At 38.3% G+C, this 21,336-nt stretch overlaps 1 protein-coding gene across 17 annotated transcripts in view; it reads left to right on the top strand.

Moving 5' to 3' along the window:
* Positions 1–21,336, top strand: part of PROM1 (prominin 1) — a 61,519-nt gene that overhangs the window by 14,874 nt on the left and 25,309 nt on the right. For 13 of the 17 annotated variants that reach the window (XM_027642763.1, XM_027642758.1, XM_027642756.1 and 10 more), the window contains exons 3-7: positions 6,655–6,713; positions 9,776–9,802; positions 11,313–11,518; positions 17,899–18,019; positions 20,766–20,829. In XM_027642763.1, the coding sequence (XP_027498564.1) occupies positions 6,655–6,713; positions 9,776–9,802; positions 11,313–11,518; positions 17,899–18,019; positions 20,766–20,829 (477 nt within the window). The remainder of the gene's footprint in view (positions 1–6,654; positions 6,714–9,775; positions 9,803–11,312; positions 11,519–17,898; positions 18,020–20,765; positions 20,830–21,336) is intronic. The other 4 variants (XM_027642764.1, XM_027642762.1, XM_027642765.1 and 1 more) reach the window with 1 other exon arrangement.

Below are 21,336 nucleotides of genomic sequence, written 5' to 3'. Positions count from 1 at the left end.
CAATGTTATTTTCTGTCGGGAAGGGTGCTGAGGGGGTCTCTGTAATTTCACATTCTGGTTCCTTCAGCAGTTGTTGCTGCCAGGCAATTACTTGTCTTCAGCAGTTCCACCATGCTTAGTCCTACCTGTGCTCTGGCTAAAGCTCTCCCTGCTTAGACCACTCCTACATTTTCAGTCCTGCTCATAGCTGTTCATCTCTTCATTACCTAGTTCATGTTGCAGCTCTGCTCCCCACTTGCTCTCACGTTGCCCTGCACTGTGTGCAGTATAAGCTAATGCACATTTCTAGATAGTCTGGTAGCTTGTCCTTTCAATTATGAATAAAACAGCATATGCTTTATAACTGTGACAAGACCTTAAAGATGTATTAACTGTTTTTTTGTTTGTGTCATATTGTGTGTTGTTGAATTTTGTGACAGCCAGAGTACTGTAGCATAACAACATATAATTAAAGAATGTGGAGTCAAGGAATGGGAATGGACAATGATGGTGTGGATGAGAGGAAACAGCAGACTGAAGGCAGAAAAGGGTGAAAAGACAGATTACCAGAGAAGTTGAAATACCTAAGCAATTGAATATGTATTTGTTGGGTTTTTTTACCTCCATTCAAACATCCAGACATTGTGGAATAACAAGTTCTAGGGCTTTGTTTTGCACATCAGGGATGAGGTGCAGCAGCGAGGCTCCTTTCTTACTTGCCTTTTTTTCTTGTCCAAAGGCATGGCTGATAATTTAAAGTTAGTTTTTGAACATAATTTCTTTAATGCAGGTGAATAGACAGGTGATTGAACAGAGAATTTCCTTTCACCATGTCTGTAATATAAGTAGATCTTGTGTGTGGGCTACAACACACACAGGGAAGGTCCATGTGTCACTCAAGAGTTGTACTTGAAGGGAAGAGGGCCAGAATGACCTCTGGCGTGGAACAGGAGGATGGAAGCTGAATCAACCTGATGTTCTCAGTAACTCAAGGGGAAAAAAACCCCAGTGAATTGTATGGAGAGAGACTTGGCCTAAAAGTTGGGGGAGAAATTATCTGAGAAGGTTGGGGTTTTCTTCTTAGTTTCGAGAAAAGGGTTATGTTCCAGGTCTGTCTGAGGAGGACATTTTGAAGAGGAGAGTGAAGCTTTTCAGTCTAGAGTTGGAAAGGAATGGTCTAGACTATATGAGTGACTGCATGGGTTAGGCTTCTTATCTGTGGACTAAAGTGATCTCTTATTGTATGGGAAGACCTCCTTGTCTGGGAGCCTTCCCACATGGCCTACAGAGTGAGTTTCCTTCCTGCACACAGTGTGGCAGGACCCTCTCTCTCTGCTGTCTCTGCACCAGTGTGCATGGTGGATTCCTCAGCAAGCTCTCATCTTGCTCTGCAGTGGAGCCAGAGACAAGTGGTGCTGTGGGATTAGGGATGGTAGGAGTGAGCAGAACCGTGGTGTAGCTGGTGGCAGTAAAGGGGACCAAAGGTGACCTTGGCTTACCTTCTGAAGGAGGCTCATCAGTGGGAGCTGAATCTGAGCGCAGTAAAGGCTTGAGGCTTTGGGGAAGCAACCAAAGATCCACCCAAGTTAAAGAAAGTATTTTAAAATGTCAATAAACTGAACTTGCTGTAAAACTTTCTATAACATACATGGAAGGTTTTTGTCTCTGATAAGTCTGAAAAGTTAATACAGCTTTCCTGGTTTTCTTGGGCTTTCAAGAGATATTCATTAGTCTGAGTAATAATTAGAGAGGAAAAAAACAAGCTTGAAGTCATTTTAGTTCATTAATTTCAGGCTAATTGACTCATACTCAGAGAGATGCTGAACTGTTCAGTGTGTATGTAGTCCATTGACTCTCTCTATTATAGATGAACAGGAATGGGCTGAAATACGGTTTTATACATTAGAATGAGATAGCAATAAAGTAGTTATTAATTGATCATGTGTATTATCTCTGTAATTCTCCCCCGTTCTGAAAAAAATCTCTATTCAGTGTGATATGCATGCTTCAGTCATGGTTCTTATTGGTTTGTTTGAAGACCTTTCAGAATAGAAGCCTAGTATATTATATTATGCATAAAAAGACAAATTAATTTCTGGCATAATTTGATTAATGTTGGAGTTGCACTATTGCTGAACTGGCTCAATGGAATTGCTTGACTGAAGAGGAAGCCTAGCATTCCCAAAGGTTTTATTCCAGCTGTTTTCCTGTCACCTAGATTTGAAAAGCTTTCTTGGCAGAAGAATTTGTAACTAATTTATGTTGATGCTTAATAGCCAGACAGCTTATTTTTAAGTCTCTATTATTTTTGCTATCCCTTTCTCTAGAGCAGTTTTAAAAAGCATACCTAGTGATAACCAGACAGAGTAATGAGATATTGAGTGTATATACACAATACTCATGCAACGCAAGAGTTGGTGATTATGTTTTGTTAATTGGAGATCCTCAGAGGTGCTTAATATTTCTTCACAAATTGCATTGGTAAATTAACGGTTCAGCTGGCTGGTTGGATTTACCAGGGCAGATGGCATTTTGCATGTGTGATGAGAGCAGGAGGGAGACAGCAAAGCAGTAATGTAATTAGCTGTGTAAATGAGCCTCACAAGGTAAATCTCTTTAACCCCAATGATAAAATGTGTTCTGTGCTAAAGCCTTGGATTACTGGTCCTGTGAAACAATGTGTGCAGCTGGTCAAGCCAAGATTTCAGAAGTAATCGAGTTAATTTGAAAATAAAGGACACCACTTTTTATCACACTTGTATATTGGAGACAGAAATCAGCCTTCAGGTGGTACTCTGCCAGTAACTCGAGAGAGTGTCCTGTGGAGTTACCTTAGTTTGGTTGAAAAATAAAAACTTATTTGAATGCTAGAGAGGAAGTGTTATAGCTAGGGAGGAAAGGTGCTTCATAAAAGCACACCAGAGTCACAGGCTGAATAAAATGTGATCTGAGGTGTCACTTCATTGTCCTGCAGTGAGCAGTGTAGCCATGAGTTGCTTGTGTTTACACAGTATCTGGCAGGATTACTATTTCCCCAGGATTACTATCAATGTGTTTAAAACCCGGTAGAATCACAGAATGGTTTGGGCTGGAAGGGACCTTTAAAGATCATCTAGTCCAACCCCCCTGGAATGAGCAGGGAGATTTTTGGTACCACAAAACCACTAAGATGTGTTTGTGTGTACAGATGTGTGGACGAGTAACTGCAGATAATCTCACATTCAATTATAGCCAAAAATATTTTTTATGGGAATATATACGACTTCCACAGTTCATTTGGAATTAATTAACCAGGGATGTGCCTAATCCCATTTATACTGAAGGCTGTTAAAATAGTAAATTCATAGTAAAGACCGGACAATCAGTGTGTGCTGTCTGGTGAGAAAAACACCCTGAAGTATCATGTTACTTCTGAAAAATCATTGCAAAGTAATGTAAGTAGTGAATCTTTATTCAGCAGGAAAATCTCACATTCTGTAAAATTGAGGGGAAAAAGTGGGCTATGCAGTAGCAGCCATTGTGTTGTGTGTGAAGCCGGTATTGTTCTTACTATTAAACTTATTCAATCCATGTGGGAACATTTTATACCTATTTTCAGACTTTCTTGTTTATTATTAAACTTAAAGATGTTTTACTTTCTGATGAACAAGCTTTAGAGACTCTAAATTTCAGAAACACAAACAGAGTGCAATTTGCTGCATAAATTTGTCACAGAGTATTCAGATTGATTTCTGTAATTTTTTTGACTGGCAGGCTATAAAATATGGAAACAGTATAAATAAAACTGTGCATCAGGAACATTCAGAGCAATTTAAGCATATCACAAGAAACCAGGGCACGTTTTGGGTTGTTTTGGTTTGGTTTTTTTTTAAATATTGTTTGTTCTGCGTGGAGATACTCAAAGCCTGACTGGCCATGGCCTTGGGTAACCTGGACTGGATGATCCCAGGGGGTCCCTTCCAGCCTCAACCCTTCTGTTTCTCTTGAGCTCTTACTTCCATACACATGCACACATGCATACAGAGGTGCATAAATGTATATGTGTGTAGAGATGTATGTAAAACTTTATGCAACGTGTTTGTTGGTTTGTTTTTTTTTTTTACTTTAAATTTATTAAAGGAACAGACATTCAACTAGGAAAATGGGTAAAATCTTTCAACTTCTATTTAACGTGAAAAGCTAATGCTTTTAAAATTTTCTTGTACCAATTCCCAACATTAGGAAATGTATCAAAGGAGGTTTTTGTCAATAATAAAATTTTGCTTTCTTACGTGCTTCCTGGCAGTGTTTTCACTGCTCCCCTAAATAATTTATAATAGAAAGTCATTATGATTGCAGGATAACTTTGGAATAATTCAGATTTGAAGGGTCATCCAGATGTCAGCGAGTCCAACCCTTGTCCAAAGCAAGATGAATGTTTGAGTTAGGAGCAGCCTGGAGGTGAGAGCAGGTTGCTGGGAACTCTTCTGGTTGGTGTTGGAGTAGCAGCAAAGAGGGTGATGCCACAGCATCCTGGACCATCGGATCCTGTGCCTGCTTCATGCCACTGAGGATCACAAAAGCTTTTTCTTTTTATTCCTTCCTATCACATTCTCATTTAAGCTGGTAGAAGTTTCTCATTAGTGGTTTTTCTATGGTGTGTTGTCACGCAATGCTACGTAGTTGAATCAATACATAAACAAGAGAGCTGTTTTAGCTCTTTTCCTGTATGCTAAAAGCCATTTAGCTATAAAGAAAATTCATTGCATTTATATTTTATGCACCAGTATTTTATTTACATGGTATAGATATCAACAGGAATAAAGAAATGTTACCTCTGCTGAAGAAGAAAAAATTGCATAACAACCAGTGGGATTTACACCTTTGGAGTTTGTGCAGTTTTTCCTCACTCAGCTGTGTATCTCCTTGTTGCTGAAACTTTTGGAGAAGCACAGATGCTGCCTGGGATGGGCTTGATGCAGGGAGGACTTTGCTGATCCCACTGCTTGAGATGTGTCAGAGCTGCAGTGGTGGATCAGTTGTGTGTTGCCCTTACAGTGGTGTGTGCCCTTTCCTTCAGCAGTCTCATGACTCACAAGATGCAGAACTTGGAAGGAATTGCAGGGATCATAATTCTTTTGTGCTTCCCAGGTGCTTATTCTACATATGTTTTGGTTTTATTTCTCTTACTGTGGGATTCAGCCTTGTCTTGTACTCTATGGATGGTCTTTCCAAAACGAGGTTGCCTCACCATAGAGAGTCCTTGCTTACCTACTGCAAGCACTCTGTGTTAGAGAATGTACTTCCTGTCCCAGTTTGACACTTCAGTGATGTTTTAACAGATTTTTACTTTTTAATTGCCAGTCTTGCTGTCTGCAGCTCCCTTGCAGGGACTACCTGCCTTAAAACAGCAGTTTGTGCCTTGCTGTCATGTGTTTTCCTTCCTTGGACAGAGTTTTCTGTGAGGAGCTCTTCAGGATCTCTTCAATCTGCAGATCAGTTTAGCCCTTGTTCCCTCTTCAGGGTGTTGGGGAGGGAGGACTATGGATGCTGTTTGTTTAGGAATTTGTTTTTCTGAGCCACATGGAGGGTGAGAGAGGAGTGAGATCAAAGCCTCTGTGAACTCCCTGAACATATTTCCCAAGTGCTACAATCAATTCTGAGAGGGCTTGGATTTTTGGGAGGTCTGCAGTTGGGTTTGAAACTTCAGGTCCTTTAATTGAGCCTCAGGTTAGGTAACTTACTGGAAGTTTTTATCAAGTATGTTCATTAGCATATGGGGAGACTAAAAATAGAGCAATAGGAGCATGAAGTCCAGCTCTGTATGAACATGGGGGGCTGGTGGAGCCCCTCTTCAAGTGCAGGGTGTCTCAGAAATGACTGGGAGCCACAGTTCCAGCATAGTTCCCATAGAGTTGTCAAAACCTTGATAAGGGTAGGCTGGTGATGTCCCAAAAAGGGGATCCTGACAGGGTTTACTGAAAGTGGCACTATTTGAGTTACATTCCTACTTTGGTTTTTTGGTGGTTGCTGTATGTTTTTTATATTGTAAGTTAGAATGAGTTTTAGATGGAGCTGCACACACAGTAAATAGTAACATGTTAGGCTTTCTGATTTGTTTTGGTGCTTTTCTATACTAACTGCTGGTCCAGAGATTGGGGCAGGGCGGGAGGAGAGGGAAAAAAGATTGGGATAATGTTGGAAAGATAAGAGTCTTCTTCCTTGTACCCTTCAATCAAGAAGTCATCATTAGCATGTTTATTTTGCACATTATGTATTTAATGCTGTGTGTATATATGTATATATGTATATGTATGCACATATGTACTGGGCATAAACATGAAGCAAAGCTGACACCTGGAACATTGTCCAAGTAGTTGGTATATGTGTGATGAACTTTTAATAATGATTTTATGGTACAGAGGATGACCTCAGAAAAACCTTTACTGTATTTCAGTGGTAACTGATTAACTGATAGATAACCTGTCTCTTCCTGTGAGCTCATAAAACACACTGTTAATTAAAAATGTTGTTACTAGACAGATTTATGGGGACACTTATATGCTTGCCTATGCTGTTGATTTCTGTTCTTAATTTCATCTTGCCTACCTAACAGTAGAATTCAAACCATTCTTTTCCCTTGATTTTAATAAACTGCGTTGTTTAAAATTTTGGAATATTCTTGCTTATTTTCAGATCTCATCAGAAAAGTAGCACAGCAGCAGTTGGGAAAGACACAGGGCGATTATCAAAAGGTAAATTGTCTATGTGTATTTGCATAAAATAATGAAAATTATGACTTTGAAATTCAGTTTTGTTTCTAAAACAGGAATTAGTATTTTAAAACTATATGAACAGGATAGAAATACTAATTTTTTGAATAACAGGTGTGATAGTTTCATGAAAAATTTGGGACCAAAATCTCTCAAAAGCAATTACAAGGAAAAGTCCATAAACCAGTGTAAAGAAACTAATCACAGTTAAGGCTGACTTATAAATTGCATCTGTAATATGATTGCAGTGTCTGTTGCACAAAGATTGAAGGCTCTTTGTATTGAAAAATACTGCTTTTATTTTAAAAAAGCTTAGAGAGAACCATTACTGCTCAGCTCTCATGTAAGCTTCAGCTGTTTTTCTCGAAAAGCTGAATTTATGTGCTGGTTCTGGTGCCTTTGTAAAATGAAGCTCCCATAGCCTATTTACAAAGTATATTTTAGTTTATGTAGTGTGTTAATCGTGTGGAGGATATTTTTCATTATCTCTTTAGGTTTGTGAATATCCTGGAACAGTTGAAATTCTTAGGGTGTCTGGTAGCAAGAAGATGGAATATAATGTGCATCTGATTTTGAGGCTGTTCTCAAGGATGGTGTTCTGCTTTTGAAACAGTATCAGGGGCTGTCTGCAGTAGGAATCTTAACTATGGCCAGGCAATAACAAGTTACTTCACTGAGATGCTTGCTTATAGTCCCTGCAGTGTGGTGTACCTGTCAGAAGGATGAGAATGGCCCTTGGCATACAGGCACTGAGCTACTGCCGTGAACCAGGATGACCTGAATGACCTTGGTATTTGAAAGGGGAAAGCCTTGTGCTTCCATGTCTTCCTGACAACAGGCCTATTTGTCCAGTAGCTTGATAAGCTCTGCCTGGCATCCTGGTGTGTGGGTATTGTTGTTATGATGCATCAGGTGACTCTTGCTGATCCCATATACTTGTTTGGTGGGCTGTAAAGAGTGGTGTGTCATAGACTGTGGCTGTATACCCAGGGAGGAAAGCAGGCTTGGGCTTGAGCTTGGCTGGGAGAGTTGGGACAAAACCATTAGACCATAAGTGGTGTACATGAGCACAAGTTTAGTATTTAGGAACTAGTACATAAGTCTTGAGAAACCTGAGACTGATGATGGCTCTAGTCCTGCACAGGGGATGTGCTTGTTGAAATACAGGCCATTTATCAATCCAAATTCTGACCTGAATAAAGTGCAAAACTTTGAAATAAAGTTGGAAAAAGAAAATATATCAGGACAAGTAGGATGGCATTCTGAAGACAGAAGCATTAGTGAGAGTCAGCTGTGAAGTGTCTCGCATGGCAGTAGGTGTACCCCTGGAAGAATTTCCAGTGGAGATGGGGAAGTGTGAATATTGCTGAAGGGTGTGGATAAGTAGTTAAAAATGTTTGCCTGTGGTTCTGATCACTCAAATTCAGGGACAATGAACTTAGAATAGGATGAGTTCAGAAAATGTCCATTAGGGGAATCTGGAAAACCTATGGGTCTTCAGAGGAAACTAGAAGAGTTTGCTTTGCTTAGGAGAAGAGTTGATAAGGGGCGTGATTACCTTTTAAAATATATATATGAAGAGGAAGCACCTGGAAGAAAGCACTGCTCCTTGGGCAGAAGATAGTGCTAGCACAGAAACAAAGGGGCTGAAATATGTATCATGTGCAATTCCATGTGAGAAGAAACCATGCTCACCAAGCATTGGGAACAACCCTTCAGTAGCAAGAACAGGAAATCTGCTGCTCATATTTATCCTATTAAATTTCTGCTGCCATTCCTCCGTATAATTTTTTTTAAACTATTTATAGAAAGTGTTAGTGACCCAGGAGGCCCTTCCCATTTCTGTGCAGTGTGTCCCAGTGTTCCCAGTTGGACTCTTACCATCAGCACCTCCCCATCCCCTGCCAGGGGCAGCAGTCTGCCAGGACAGCCCAGCAGCTGATCCGTGCCTGCTCTGGGGAGCCAGCTCACTGCTGCTGCCATTGCTTTACTTCTGCTGGGAGAGTCCTTGCTTGAAATGTTCAAAATCATATTTGGTACCAGATCTATAAGGGAGGGTAAGCATTTGTTTTCCTCCCATTAGTATGGGAGAAAATATGTTGATATGATCAAAATATGATTTTGAACATTTTAAGTAATATTGTACAGTAGAGATTTCATGAAGATGTGTATGATGCTGAAAAAACATCCTAAAACCCGAACATCTATGATTTTCACACATCAGACTTTGGGCTGAGGGGTCTTGCCATCTTTAGCTTGTCCACTTCTGTTCCAGTTCTGAAAAAGAGGGAAAACATTATGAGCTGTGAACTTGTCATGCAGACATGAAGGGGAAAATACAAGAATTTCTATTTCCGCTATGGAAACAAAGGGGAAGTTGGGTTCTTCTGGAATTCCTGTCAGTGAATATTTAGTCTTCAGTGTTTTTCTGGTATTACAGATAAGAAGATATTTAAGAACTGTTAAAAGAGATTTCTTCAGATTTTCTTGAAAACCTTCCTTTTTTTTTTTTTAAATTAAACCTCTACATGATTACTTAAAAGTGAGGATGAATTTTTATGTAGTCCCAAAGATTAAGATCCCAAAACTGCTAGTGGAGCTACCAAAATAAAATTGAAAAGAAAAAATCAGGAATATCATATCAGTTATGACAGGTGGAGTTCATGAAGCAATCACTAAACAACAAAGTAATGCAGTTTCTGGCCTTCTGTGAGATGTGTTGGGAACTGTATGAACTGGATGCTCAATGTGGAAATAACTGGTCTGTCATTGTTTTAAAATGGAAGTATTTGTTGGACAAATCCTAGATTCCTTTTACTTACCAGGGAAACCAGAAAATACCTGCTATGTATTTTATTGTGAATATTTTTCCATAATTATTTAATGGTGCTTCTGTGCATTATTTTACTTTAGTGACTTTCATTATTGTTTCTGTGTTGTTAATTGTTGTGGTCATGGCTAATTATTCATTATTCACCGGATTTGTTTTTTGTGCATGCTGCCTGTGTTTTATACACATTCTCCATTTGTTTTGACTTCCACAGCCAGAAAATGTTGTCCTGACTCTTCAGGTAATGTCTTATGGTAGATGTACACTTTGAAAAGAAACTAATCATGTCTGTATACATTACTTCTGTTAGAACATCCATAATCGTTTTTAATGTTACTTTAAATACTGTTTTCCCATCTAACCTATCTTACAATAACTTCTGTTGTCAATTTTTGAAGTATTCAGCTAGATAGAAAACAGTAATTCTTTTGAAAAATTAAGCCAAATTCTTCTTCCAAACATCTTGTTCATATTCTTCAGAAGGAAGCAAAAGTTTTAACCAGGAGTTAATAATAATAATAATTTTCATCCTAGAATTGGTAATTAGGTCAGAAATTTGCAACTCTGGTAATGGTGATGGTTGCTGTATTTGACTCAGTTCATAATTAAGGACTGTGAAGACAGGCATCAGCAAAGCTGGAACTGGAGCATGATTGATAGATTGTGAGAAATTTTAACTTACTTTGTAGGACAGTTACACACCCTCAATATCATTCCTTTTCTGCTAAGTTGCCCTTGTATTGGTATAAAACAGGAGAGTACTCAAAGTACTCGGGTGAGAATTAGTTCTCCTAAAATTGGGAAAGGAAAGGAGAAGAGAGATTTATCAGGGAGGAAAAAGCACTGGGACATGCCTCACTGTGCTGTTGATCTCTTTGTGCAGATACCTGCCTGATCCTCTCTGGGATGGGCTGGCTTGTGTTTTGAGCAGAGGGAAACAGCACAGAGAGCTCACAGCTTGTCCCCTGTAAGCGCTGTGTGTAGGGCTGTGCCAGGGCTGCCTGGCCCAGCTTCTTGGTCTGGGGTCTCTTGCAGTGTAAAAAGATGGTTAGTGCATGGAATTACATTGTTCCCTTTCACTCCTTCCAGCTTTTCAAAGCATCCTTTTAGTTGCTGCTGCTTTGCTGTTTGGCAGCAGAATAAATGTTTTTACCTGAGAGATCTTAAAATCTATTTGCTCCTTCATGTTTTCCTGTCCCTAAGCAGTTTTAAATTCAGCAGTTTGGAGGAACCTCTGCCATTGTAATCGATCATCCAGTGAAGTACTTCCCTTTGCAGTTCATAAGAATCTTTCTACTCATAAGTGAATAAAAAGGAGAAAAAGCTAAGCCTCCCTTCCCCCTCCATGAAGTGTTGCTTTAGTTAACCTTCCTGACATTTGTGGAGCCTTTTGGAAACAGATGTGAGAAACAGTAGATTTGTGGTCCAGGAAATCAGATGTTTTCATTTTTAACCTGTTTCAATTGCATTGATTCACATTTATTTCTTGTGAGCCTACTCTCTCTTAGTACTCACTCTTGTAGTTTGCCTAGCTAGTAGTCTAGCTAAATAATTATTGGCTATCAGTATCTACAATGTTATTGTCTTTCTGTTAGAAAAGTTGCCAATTATTGACAAAATATACCAAGTCTGTAACCTTGGTAACTTAGTAGATGGTTTAGTCCGTAGTTTGATTTCTAATTATTTGCTCTATATTGATTGCAGTTGCTGTGTGATATATGCTATTACCACTATTTTTGTCTGACTTACAGGCCATCTACTATGAAATCGGTTTTATAGTCTCCGCAGCCTTGGGATTGCTATTTATTTTGTTACTGCCTCTTGTGGGACTTTGCTTCTGTATGTGTCGTTGCTGTGACAACTGTGGTGGGGAAATGCATCAAAGACAGAAGAAAAATGCTGACTGTCAGAGGAGCTGTTTTGCAACATTTCTTTTTGTTGCTTCTTTAATAATAAGGCAAGTGTGATAAACAGAACAATATGAAGCTTGGTATAGCACTTATTTTGCAGTGTCGTACGACAAATAATACTGTATTAGCCTACAGGTGCAGAAATTATTTTATTAGACTACAATATTATTGCTTATTAAAGAAACTGTAACTGCATTATAAAAATGCTGCTACCATTACTATCTACAGGTCGTTATATACTTACTTGAGCAGAATGTAGGTGTGAAACCAAAAAAAATTGTTTTAATTTGGCAGGTGAAATTTTTGGCCAATCTCAAAATGGCAATTGCAGAATGTTGCACTCAACTTATGAGAGACTGTGTCCTGTGTTCAGTTACCATCCCATAGAGAACCTGAGGTACAATGTACTGCTTTTTTCTTCTTGATAGTGTTGTACTGGTGTGAAAAGCAATTGTGTATTGCTTCCTCCAGTATTTGCTGTCCTCCAGATATTCTTATTAGTTCAAAATAATGTTTTTTCTTTTGGGTCCGGAGTTGTTTAAACCATACATGAACTCAGTGTAAATCCTGGAGTTTGGAGACATTTTTGCACAATTGGTGTTAGGAGCACACTCCTGTGCTAGGTGTGTAATGGGTGATGAGGAACTACAGTCAAGATTCTTCTTTTCCCTGCCTTCAAAATAAATTGTTTGCTTTCAGGCTTTCTGTTTTCCTCTAACTCTTCATATTTTCACCTACCTACTATGCTTATTTTGTGATTATATTAAAAGAATAAAAAAGTCTTTTGATCTGTACCATGTGACTGTTCAGTCAGGTGGGATGTACTTTGTCACTTCATTGTAATCTAGAGTTTATTTTTTTCTGCTGCTGTGTGTCGGGACAAATTGAGACCTTGTCTATGCTCAAATAGAGGTCATACTGATATCAGATATGGGAACATGCTCTTTTCTCCCAGACATCACTAACAAACATGACCCTTAGTATTCTTAAAATGAGAAACCTAAATCAAGTTTTGGGTGATAGGTGCATCCCTGCCACGATGACAGGACAAAAGTACAAGGTGCCTTGAAGACAGTAAATTATTAAATTACCTCAGCATGCCAAAACTGAAGGTAGCTCACAGAGCTCACCAGCTGTCTTTACACCTCCTTGCAGGATGCTACTTTCTGGTTATAATGGCTGAGGGATGTTGCCTGTCAGCAGAGAGATTAAGAGATCGTCCCCCTTGGTGGTCTGTTAAATTTGTGCATTTGCTGCCAGCTATCCTTGTGGGATTAAACATCCCCAGCATTGGTAAATGCTTCTTCCCAGGTCATGACTGGCAGATCAGCGATCCCTAGTAATATGCTTTACAGAACTAGTGAAATTGCCTCTTTAATTCCTCGGGTTTTTTATCCTTTTGTATGAGACATCAGGAGTATCAGATGCTTACCCTAGGGAGGAGTTGACCTGAGATCTGTCTACAGGTTTCCACAAGTAGAGATGATCTCATATGACTGCCTGGCTAAGTCTCTAATGCTGTGAATGCTGTGCAAGGCAAGATAGAACTTTACAAGGCTAATATTACTGATCCCAGCCTGACTGAGGTCTCAGGTCTCTGGTACACCTCTGTACAAAGAGAGATTCTCCTGCCCTTCCTGGTTCTTCTTTCATAAGAGAAGAGAAGATGCCATGTCTGGATCTATTTGAACCCACGTCAGGCTGCTTACTACAATGCTGTAACACAAAAGGACAGTCTTACTGGTAGCCATTACACCAACAGAAAAAAATGGAGAAGGCCTGAGATTTACTTAAAACTGTTTCTACACGTCTTGTACTGTACTCAAATTAAGTGTTCTTTTGGATTTGTTATCTACTTTTCCCCAAAGTTTCTATGCAGTTTCAGCTTAGGTGGAAGATTTACCTGTAGGGCTTCCCAAAATCACACTTCTGGAGTACTGTGCCAAGCTAAATATGTAAGCTGTGACATTAACCAAAAGAGTGTAGTCCCTTGCGAGTAAAATGCTTGTAGCTACTTGAGATAGAACCAAAAGAATGAAAACTTGAATGATCTCCAATACAGGGTTTACATCAAGTATGCTCTGAAATCACTAGGGTGGGTCCTGTCATTGTTTGGGTATAGTTTTGAGTTCATGCAGCACTGGGGGGGGGTGTCTCCTAAACCCCTACCAGGTGACTGGAATGCCATGGACTCCTTCACTAAGAGCTGTGCTGCTTCAGAAGATGCATTTAGCAGGGCTGGCATTCATCAGAGTACCCTGAACCCACACCTCTGCCAGGGGAGCTTTGCCCTAAAGGCATTCCCATGGAACGTACATACAGACAGCTGCTGGAGGGACTTCTTCAGGATTACCATCTGAGTGTATATTCTGCATCTTTCTGCATCTTTCTTGCAGTGCCAGCCATTCTGAGATTCTCTCAAAAGTTCAGAAGATCATTGAAGAGAGCAGGGAGCATTGAGCTGTTTTTTCCTGTTTTTCTTTCTTCCCTCTTTCTTTTTCCTTATTTTTTTATTTTTTTAATTTTTTTCAGTCCTTAGTATGAAAAAATGGTTCCAAGCTGTCTTTCCTTGGATGGAAGAGACAGATTAAATGCACGGTAAAGAGTATTAGGGGAAAGACTCTGAATTCAGAGCCTGCAATAGATTCTGTATGTAGGTAACAACTCTAGAAAATTCTAGCAACATGGGGATGTTTTTTCTGTGTGTCAGGGTGCAAGTTCACACTGACATATGTATGCTGTTAATGCAGATTTTAGAATAGTTCAGCTAGTAAATTTTAATCATGCCGAACATTTCTTCTCACTTTTCCACTGATGTAGCGCTCTGGTAATTAGGATGAGGTTTTAATAATAAGCTTATTGGAGTGATGTGTAAAGGCAATAAAAGTATGACAGATTTAATTTTAAAAACAGCTCTATGTAGATCTGCTTTCTTCAGGTGGAGCATAATGTGAGAAGTATGCTTTCCTCAAGGAGGGATATAAGAAAGAAGTTACATACACTGTGGTTTATCTTAAACTAAATTGGCCTTTAGTGTGTCTTTTTCTGGTTCGTGCACTTTGTGTTTTAAATACTTCTTTTTATAGATTGAGTCAAAAATACATGCAGTGTTTTTGGTAATTCACAGCTTTTATACAGGATGTTGCACTACATAGTAGGATTCTATTGCTAAAGAGCAGAGGATGTAGAAATAATCTATCAAATACACAACTAAGTAGATTTGATATTCCAAATTTATAATGAGTACAATTATGTGCTTTTCTTCAAAGGTGAACTGAGAGTTTAGGGACAGAGACCTGCTATTACCTCTTATTTCCTAGGCATCTGCAAGCTTAGGCAAATGTGTTTTTTCTAGGAAAGAAATGTAATTTCCTTAATTCCTCTATATTATAAAGGGAGGAACACTGGATTTTTAAGAATGCGTGTTTTGCAATACCAGACTTGCTGGTAATTGTCTTGGCTATTGAATAGAAAAACATGTTGTCAGTTTTCTGTTGTTCCAAGAGAGCTTGTGTTATAACCTCTTTCTTGAAGTTGTGGATGTTATGTATGAGGCTAGGGAAGGCCAAGTCTGGAGGAACGGAATGGTATTTGGCATCTTGGCAAGTATCTCATGCAGGCTTCACAAGCATCCTTGGCTTTGTGAGATTGGTAGGATGTGTTGTTCAGAACCTGGAAATTAATATTATCTGAAAGAAGTGGTTGAAAAGTTGGTACAGAAATCTCTATCCCATTATTTTCTTAGGTTCATTAGCTAGTAGTGAGAAAGGGGACATTCTTCCAATATGTAAATCTGCTTAGGTTTTCTGTTCTGTGACTTGACATTTTTTGCAAGTTCAACTAAAGGAAAAGCTTGGGTTTCCCTCTGCAACTGGATTAATAACATTTAAATTGGCCTGTGAAACCTGACAGGAAACTTGAATGTGGAATATTGGACTCCTGAAGAATTGTTTAAACAATTCTCTAATCTGTTACAGAAAAACAATGTCATTTTTATTCTTGCTTTATGACAGAAGCATGTCGTTTTTATTCCTGCTTTATGACCTTCTCTTTGCAGCTGCTTATTGAATGTTGACTCACGGCTCAGTTACATAGTAAATAGATTTTTCGTCTCTCCTGTTGTGTGTTTGTTTACATTCGCAATTGTTCTGAGCACCTTGGAGTATCTCCTCTATCTTGTTTCCTCCCATTTAGGAAGCTAAAGAGAAAGATGATCATGCTCGAGTCTTACAAAGCACTGTTTTGTGAGCTCCCAATTGACCTTTCTGCTCTGTGAGCATAGCACTGAAAGGACACATAAACGCTGGTTGTCTAAAGAATGAGGATGTGGTTATAAACCCTGAGCCTCAGAGCGGTGCACAAATGTTTGCTTTTCCTGATAGCTTGAGATACTTTTTCTTATTAACAAGGAAAAAAAAAAAGCTTTTGATAGAGTTAAATAAAATAGTGTATATGTCCAAAATTAAACCGCTTACTTCTGCTTGTCATAGAATCACAGGATGGTGTAAGTTTTAAGTTACTGAGTTCCTTGGTGTTTATGCATTTTGGATTCTCATTCCTTGGGTGGTAGCTGATATCATGGCTGATTGAGTGTTGGTCATCGTAGAAAAATTATGCCATTTGCTGTAGGTTAAGTAAATACGAAGATAAGTGTGTATGTCCCTTTGTTCCTTAGTGAGGTTCATGAATAGCCAGTTTTGAAGACATGGCTATAAGATTTTGGGTAGAGAAGCAACCTCTTCATGTAAAACTCTGTCATCCTGTTCTGAATGTTTTTGGATATTGAGAAAAATATTAATGAAGGGATCCTAACAGACCTGCACCTGTAGCATGCTCTGAAATTAGAATTTTTCTTTTGAGAGTATTGTCAGAGCAGCAGAAATTCTTATAGTTGAGATCAGTTTTACCAGGAGAACAAGTCTTTACATTTGTTTGGGAAAGCTAAAATAAGAAAAGCAAAATAAAGATGAAGGCTTAGTTTTGATTCACTGAAGAAGGAGATGAGCATCATGAATGAGGGTGTTTGCTCCTATCTTGCCAGGATACACAAGTCATTTTAGGTACCTATTTGCTCTCCACCATTTCATTTATGTGGCTGTATTATGGCTTCTTTTGAATGTACATTCTTTGGAGCAAAAGTTGTACTTTCCATCTATCTTTTTCCCCATAGGGAGCCTGGTATAGGGTTTTCTTGAAGTCTTATTTACAAATACTAGTATCTGGGTCCCCTTGACACTCCAATTTATTAAGTTTGACAGTCTGGAAAGAGTATGGTACCATTTGTGTCAGTGATTCCCTTCTCCTGTGTTTGGATGTCCATAACAGCTTTTCGGGGTACTGCCTTTCTAGTATTGAGCCGTTTTATTACACCACAAAGTGAGAGATTGAACAAATATGCCAAACAGGGATTGCCTGTAACGCACCTGAGTGCAGCCTCAAGACAGTGTCTGCCCTTTGGGGATGTATCCTGCCTGTGCTGAGTGAGTGGATCTCTGCTGTCTACTGGAAAGTTAATGGTTAACCCATCAAGTGGGTTTGTAGTCATCTTGATTCTGAGGCTGTTACCACTAGTGGTTACTCTTGACCTTTCTGGTACTTGTCTGAAAGGTTAACTGTTCTGAATGTGAGATGTTAAAAAACAAAAGTCATCTTTCTGTCTAAGTCTATTTTACACCTAAGCTAAACAAAAAACTAAGGATCATGTGTGCTAATAGAGCTTTGAAGATTCTCACGGGACCTTTAATTGCCTTTTTACTTACTGTTTGTGCAGATCTGCCATGCTGTAATTAGAATTTTACAGTAGGGAGTGATCAAATAGAAAATAGCAGCAGTGCTGACTGGAAGTCTAACTCACTTTCCACCTTTCGTTTCAGTATCAGGAAATGCTTATATAATATTTTAGCATTATTAGGGACTATCCATATGCTTTTGGAAAATCCATGTAATTATGTAAATAAATTGTACCATTTTGCATAAATCTTGCTGCTGAAGTTATCAAATCAAATGTATTCTTTTTCACAGTTAACTTATGAGCATTTGTTTATAGCTGTGTCAAGGTTAATGATACTTGTAAAAGAGCCTAGCATTTCTGAGTCTCATACAATTTGCCTAGGCTATACACATTTTCTGACAGTACCCATGCAAATGGATTAGTTTGTACATAAATAACTTCCGAAGTCTTTGGGTTAACATCACTTTTCATTTATTTTTTTGAATTAGTAGTACAATATTGGCCCTTATAGCTCATTCCTCAACTCTGTCTGGTGGTGCATGTGAGAACCTCTAGCAAGAAAAAGAATGTGTAAATTTATGGAGATCTTTCTTTTGATAATGTTGACTTTTTTTGCTATAATTTTTTCGTTCTCTTTAATGTTAGAATATGCATTTACAGTAACAAAGAAATATCTGTTATCTATATTTTTTGTAGTGTTGGAGTGCTCTGTGCATATGCTGCCAACCAGCATTTAACTAACCAAGTCCGAGGAGCAAAGAAGCTGGTTAACAGTAATTTTAAAGATCTGAAAATATTCCTTAACGACACTCCAGCGGTAAAGAATTTTTTCTTTATGGGGAATGAGGGTGGGAGGGAATATGTGTAAATAAGAAATTCTGCAGAAAGTAATTTTTTCTTTCTATTTGGTTTAAATCACGCTTGCAGTATTTTGTTTATTCTTTGTGTGTCAGTCTCACTAAATAGAATAAATGATGCAAGGGAAGATATTTTCACATGGTAGTAAGTATTTGGGAGTTATCCTGATGAATCAGCATTCTTTGAACAACTTCTGAGCTGTGCTCTGGGAGTATGCTGCTATGATGATTGTAGGCCCTTATCCTCCTATTGAACTAGTGTAAATCACTAGCAGAAGTTAAATAATTTGGAAAAATAAGGTTTTAAAAGGAATACATACAAAAACATATATTACATGTAAACTTCAATTCCCTGTTGCTCTTTCCTGTTTCCTTGTATTTTGGACTTAGTTGTATGTGCTCTGGGACTGAGTCACAGTAGCTTTTTTCCCAGGAATATTTTTGACTGTTTTTTCTTTAGACCAGAGTCATACTGTACCATACTGAACAGGAAGGATTCCTTCCTTTCAGACTTGCCTTAGAATCCCATAAGCAGTCCTCTGCATATCTTGTTTTGTATTGAAAGAAAAAAAGAAATGCTAGTGAGAAAGGCTTGTAAAGAATGTACGGTTTCAATTCTTTGTGAATTTGTAGGGGACAAAAAAGTCTGACAGCCCTATTGCCTTGGCTTTCATTAATTTTAATTATGTGAATTTAGTTTTATTAATCTGTTTTACTTCCATGAAATTAGAAATAGGTGGAATTCACACAATTATATGGAATCCACAAGTGTGGTAGCATTCCAGTCACAGTAACTCTGGGCTGTTTTGGTTTTTGTTTGTTTGGTTGGTTGGTTTTTTTGCTGGCCAGAGCTGTATGTGAACAGGAGACATCTGGGGGGTACCATAAAGTGTTTTCCTATCTGAAGATGTTCCCTATACAACTATTTGTTTGCATGTGGTGCTCTGACAAACCAGTGGTGGAGGTACATGGCAGGAATTGAAGGTCATGCCAATAACCCTTCTTGAAACAGGGTGCCTTTTGTCAGTCTGGAGCTCATACTGGGCCCAGAAGGATTCATCCAATCATATCAGAAACCACCAGAGTCCCTTTGACAGCACACTGAGTGCTGGCAGTGGGAAATGTCAGAGGAGAAAATCTGTTATGAAGAAGTAACTTACCTTAATAGAGAAAAAAATAAACACTGGCTAAAAAGTTAATAGAAATGCTGAATTATTAAATTTAAAAGTGTCAGGACTTGGAACACTTATGCCAGAGGTTACTCAAAGTCTCACTTAGCATTTTTTTTAGTTTTCAAAACAGGATTATTACTTTCTATTTTTTTAGACTTGGAGCTGATGCAGTCATCAACTGTATCTTCTAAGTCATTTTGTCAGACAAGGTGCATGAGTATCATGTAGACACACATATTTGTAAGAATTTCTTGGGGAAATGAGAAGTGCTTCAGCTTTTTGAAAAAGTTCTAGAATCCTACCAATTGACTATAAAGCTCTGAAATCCAAATTGATGCCTTTGACTCATCAGTATGAGGTATGTACAGCATGTAAGAGGATTTGAAAGAGTCCTGTGTTAAGAGTTCATGTCACAGAAGATTTGCAGACTGTGAGTATTGAGTGATAACACTATTAGTGATAGAGAATCCCCTTTTGTCTGTGACATTGCTGGAGACAATGCAAAACCTGTAGCCCTGCAAAATTTTAGCCCTTAGGTTAGCCTAGGTCAACAAAGCAAACAAATAAACAAAAATATACCTACAGCCTTCTTAGTAAGAAACAAATATTTTTTCCTGTTTTACAAAAAGAGGGTCTGCTTCACAGTTTGTCATTTAATGATGTCCACTGCTGTATCATCAATAGGTTGTTTTGAGGGTGGTTTTTTGGTCTTTTTTTTTCTTTATTTCACAGAGACTACAAGCCATGTATGCTTTGGTACATATTTGAGTCATGCTTAAAACTGAAAACCCATTTGTCAAGTATGTTAACCTTTACACCACTCTAACTCGCTTGGGGTAGAATTCATAATGCATTATTTTAAACATGCAGAAATGAATGAAGGCTGTTTAATGTCTTTTCAAAATTAGTGTAAGCTTTCCACTTGGGATGGTTCTTTGATAGCCTTTTGTCCAAACCCAGTGTCTGGGGATAACTAAGTTGCTGGTTTATAATGTTATGGTGTCTTTGGGTAGAGCTCAAGTTGAGACCAAATCCTCTTGAAGGTAAGGAAAACTATTTACATTAAGACAGAGCAGCTGTCTCCTTTCTGCAAAAGAAGCTCTGAGAGGCTGCCCAGACACAAGCCAGTGTGGTTGGTGAATTGCTTCAAAATTACCACTGCATCAGTGCCTCACGTTTCTCCGTGAAGGAGAAACTAATGCCACGAGAAAATCAAGTCACGAAATTGGAGACATGCAAAAAAACTTATTTGCCTAACTGACTCAAAGGCTTCATGAGGTCACAGTTCCTTCTGCTTTTGAGCTGAATCATTTACCACAGAGAAGTTCCAGTTAAGTAGATATCTCAATTAAACTGGTCTTTTATTATGTGCAGTTCTGCTAAGGAAATAAAATACTTAGTTAACTGAAAACAGTAGAGAGCCAGGGAGCTGGCACAAATATTTTGATTGTTTCAAGCTAGCAGTTTGACACATTCAAAAGCATCACTTTTTTCCAATTCTTTTAATGTTTTTTTTAATCATCTTTCTTTACAGCAAATTGACTATTTGGTGAGCCAGTACAACACAGCTAAGGATAAAGCACTCTCTGACCTAAATAGTAAGTACTTTGATTTAAGGGGGGTTAGCAGCGTGTATTTAAAAGCTTCTGTAAGATAATGTAATTGGCTCATAATGCAAAGTGAAACTTTATTTATGAGAACATGGTTTTCAAACAGAAGTGCTGTTCTCAGTAGTATATGAGACCAAAATCTAAAATTGTTTTCACGTAAAAAGTCTCAGAGCTGGTAATGTGTAGTATTTCCAAAATAAAGGTCTTTTATTAAATTGTTTATAGTTTTATAGTTATATAAATATACTATAAAGCTATAGTTTTATAGTATATGTTTTATAGTTCAGTAACCATACTTAAAGCTTTTTTTGGAATATTTTTCCTCAGTTTTTAAATTGAAGCCAAATATCAATGAACAAATCTGCAGGCAGTTACGATGGTTCCAATGAGTGAGAGATCTCTGTTTATTTTTCTTGTTGCACTTTTGTTTTCTACTCAGCTAGAAGTTGAGGTATCAGCTTATCTTCTTTCTAAAGCTGCTTAATGTATTTGCCA

The sequence above is a fragment of the Corapipo altera genome, unplaced genomic scaffold, assembly GCF_003945725.1.
Source record: "Corapipo altera isolate COAL_440 unplaced genomic scaffold, ASM394572v1 22, whole genome shotgun sequence".
In the NCBI taxonomy this organism is placed as follows: domain Eukaryota; kingdom Metazoa; phylum Chordata; class Aves; order Passeriformes; family Pipridae; genus Corapipo; species Corapipo altera.
This window is presented reverse-complemented; position numbering and strand designations above follow the sequence as displayed.